This window comes from Crocodylus porosus, unplaced genomic scaffold (assembly GCF_001723895.1).
Source record: "Crocodylus porosus isolate Cpor-Errol unplaced genomic scaffold, CroPor_comp1, whole genome shotgun sequence".
Taxonomy (NCBI): domain Eukaryota; kingdom Metazoa; phylum Chordata; order Crocodylia; family Crocodylidae; genus Crocodylus; species Crocodylus porosus.
The window spans coordinates 34,768,876-34,772,318 of NW_017728951.1; the positions used below are offsets into that span (position 1 = coordinate 34,768,876).

The 3,443-nt window shown below is 49.8% G+C and overlaps 1 protein-coding gene across 1 annotated transcript in view; it reads right to left on the reverse strand.

Moving 5' to 3' along the window:
* Positions 1 to 3,443, reverse strand: part of WDFY4 (WDFY family member 4) — a 285,936-nt gene that overhangs the window by 211,688 nt on the left and 70,805 nt on the right. The window contains exon 14 of the mRNA XM_019556081.1: positions 682 to 896. Coding sequence (XP_019411626.1) covers positions 682 to 896 — 215 coding nt within the window. The remainder of the gene's footprint in view (positions 1 to 681; positions 897 to 3,443) is intronic.

The window sequence follows — 3,443 nt, forward strand, 5'->3', positions numbered from 1 at the left end:
AGAGGGGAGGGGAGGGGGGAGCAAGGGGAAGCAAAGCAAATGCCTGCAGTCTCTGCCAGGTTCCAACCAGGGAGCAGAGGGGAGGGGAGGGGCCAGCTCTGCTGTGGAGAAGATGCCCTGTGCAGTCCAGAGAGCATGCCGGGATGCTGGGGGACTTTCATTTAACTTAAACCAGCAAGGGGTCTGGGACAGACATTGAATAAACCGGTTTGACCCAAATCAGTTAAGTCTGATGCTATATTCAACCAGGTTTATCTCAAACCAGCTTCAGCCATTTTCAAACTGGCTTATGTGCACTGAACATCTGTTCTGTTACAGGTTTAAAGCAGTTTCTGGCACTTAAACCAGTTTATGTGTAATGTCTTTCCCTAGCCCTCATGGCAATTATTATGTTTTTATATTCCTTAATTACCAGTAACTAACACTTGTAGGATGCTTTAGTCCATTGTTTGAAGGCACTATGAAAATGTACAGAACTGTCCTACTTTGGCAAATCACTTAAGCACATGTGTGACACTTCAAAGACATTAGTGGTCCCAGCCGAGACTTAAAGCACAAGATTAAGTATTTTGCTGAACTGAATCTCAAATTCCCTAGTATTAAGTAAAGAAATAAATCAACATCCTTGTGTAGCAAAACACCAACAAACCACTCAAAGTCTCTTAAATGCACATCCCATACCTGAGTACATCTGGCTCAATTGACTGTGATGCAAGCTTCTCAAAAATTCTAATGAATGGAAGGTGTAATGGGTTGCGGTCATTGATCAGGGCTTCCTGACAAGAGTTTATGATAGCGCTCAGCAAGCTGGACCCACACATCACTTGGCGGCTTTTCTCTGACTTCACCAGAGACTGAATGTGATCTGCCACAGCACACTGGATCTCCTGAGAGAGCTGAAAGAAAAAGGGCTGAGGTTAGCATCTGTGACCGATTTGGCATGCTGATGGATTTTTTACTGCACAGTAAATAATGGGGATCTAAGGCTGCATCTCCCCTGCTTCCTGGTGCTCACAAGACTGCTTGTTCCACATACCTAGTTCTATTCTGTATGTGCAGAACTCAGATAGGAAGTAGTAAAGCTGCCCTCAGGGCACACATGGCCTTTGCTCTCAAGCAACCTAAAGAGACAGCTCAAGAACAGTATCCAGAGACATCCCCAGTTTGACCCAAATCAGTTAAGGCAGACATTCCCTGCTCATTTCCAGACAAGTATGGAGAGGGAGCAAGCAGGCAAGGTGCAGTCTCAAGAGCACTGGGGAAGCAGTAGAGACACACCCAAAGGGAATACAGTGTTCTACTCAAGGGGAGCAGCTTTCATGATTGAGGTCCACACCACTTACAATTTGATCAATGGGTTGAAGTGCAAATCAGTGGCTGTTCCATAAAAAACTGCATCAAAACCACTCACGTAGGTTCCTGGCTTTGTCACAGGACCTTCACCTTATTGAGGAAGTGCACAGCCCCACTAGGGGTAACGCCTTGCTGGACGTGGTTCTGGCCATGGGGGATGACCTGGTAAGGGAACTGCAGGTCCTTGACCACCTGGGCAATAGCAGTCATCACCTGCTGGATTTCATTATTCAACACAGGGCATCAAGGGCTCACACCAAGGCTATAGCCCTTGACTTCAGAAGGGCCAACTTCAATGAGATTAGGAGATTAGTGGTAGAGGCACTGAGGGCCCAGAAGGTAGAGGAGATGGGAGTCCATGAGGGATGGTCATACATTAAGGGGGCGATCCTCCAGGCACAAAGGATATCAGTCCCTGAGAGAAGCAAGGGGGGTAAGAGTGCTCAGAAACCTCCTTGGCTCAGCAACAGCATTCAGGAATGCCTGAAGACTAAAAGCAGGGCATACAACCAGCGGAAAGAAGGAGCTATCACCGAGAAGGAGTACTCCTCCTCGGCCCGTGAGTGTAGGAGGGCTATTAGGAAGGCCAAGGCAGAGATGGAACACAAGCTAGCATCCAGGATTAAGGACAGCAACAAGTCCTTTTTCAAGTACACTGCGAGCAAGAAGAGGGCACCAGGCAATATAGGGCCCCTGCAAGAGACAAATGGTAATCTTGTGGCTATGCCAGACAAGAAAGCTGATATTTCTCACCCTGCAAAGGTAGGGACAATCTTGAGGATAGCCCTGTCAGGCCTTCAGTCCATGCAGATGTAGTTAGGGATCTTCTGGAAGGACTAGACATTTTTAAATCTGGAGGTCCCGATGCCCTCCACCCCAGGGTGTTGAGGAAGATGGCAAGGGTCATCCCGGAGCCCTTGGCCCAGCTATATGAGCATTCGTGGTCACCTGGCCAGGTGCCAGGGGATTGGAAACTGGCTAATGTGGTCCCAATTTTCAAGAATGGAAGGAAGGAGGACCCAAGCAACGACAGGCCTGTAAGCCTCACCTTGGCGCTCAGGAAGATCTTGGAGAGAATCATCAAGGAGCACATCTGTGGGGGCCAGCAGGGGAAATCGTGCTCAGGGGCAACCAGCATGGGTTCATTAAAGGCAGGTCCTGCCAGACCAACCTAATTGCCTTTTATGACCAGGTAACTAAATCCTTGATTGATGGTGTCGCCATGGATGTAGTCTTTCTGGACTTTAAGAAGGCCTTTGACACTGTCTCTTACCCCAACCTCACCTATAAATTAAGCTACTGTGGCATTGATGCCTGCACAGTTGGATGGGTAAAAAATTGGCTGGTGGGACGCACCCAGACAGTAGTAGTGGACAGGTTGTACTCAAACTGGTAAGCAGTGGGGTACCCCAGGGCCTGGTCCTCGGGCCCGCACTGTTTAACATCTTCATCAGCGACTTGGATGAGGGGGTGGAAAGCACACTGTCCAAGTTTCATAGTTTCTAGGGTTAGAAGGGACCTGAGCAGATCATCTACTGCGACCCCCTGCCATGGCAGGAAAGAGTACTGGGGTCAAACGACCCCAGCAAGGTATTCATCTAACCTCCGCTTAAAGACCCCCAGGGTAGGAGCCAGCACCACTTCACTTGGAAGTTGGTTCCAGATCCTAGCCACCCTGACCATGAAGTAGCGCCTCCTGATATCTAGCCTAAATCTACCCACTACCAGCTTGTGGCCATTATTCCTGGTCACTCCTGGCAGTGATCGGGGGAACAGGGACTTCCCCAGTGTCTGCTGATCCCCCCTGACTAGTTTGCAACAGGCCATTAGATCCCCCCTCAGCCTTCTCTTGCGGAGGCTGAACAGGTTCAGGTCCTGGAGCCTCTCCTCATAAGGCCTGCCCTGCTGCCCCCTGATCATACGAGTGGCCCTCCTCTGGACCGTCTCCACGTTGTCCACATCCCTCTTGAAGTGCGGCGCCCAGAACTGGACGCAGTACTCCAGCTGCGGCCTGACCAATGTCGTGTAGAGAGGGAGGATTACCTCCTTGGACCTGCTCGAGATGCATCTGTGGATGCATGACAAGGTAC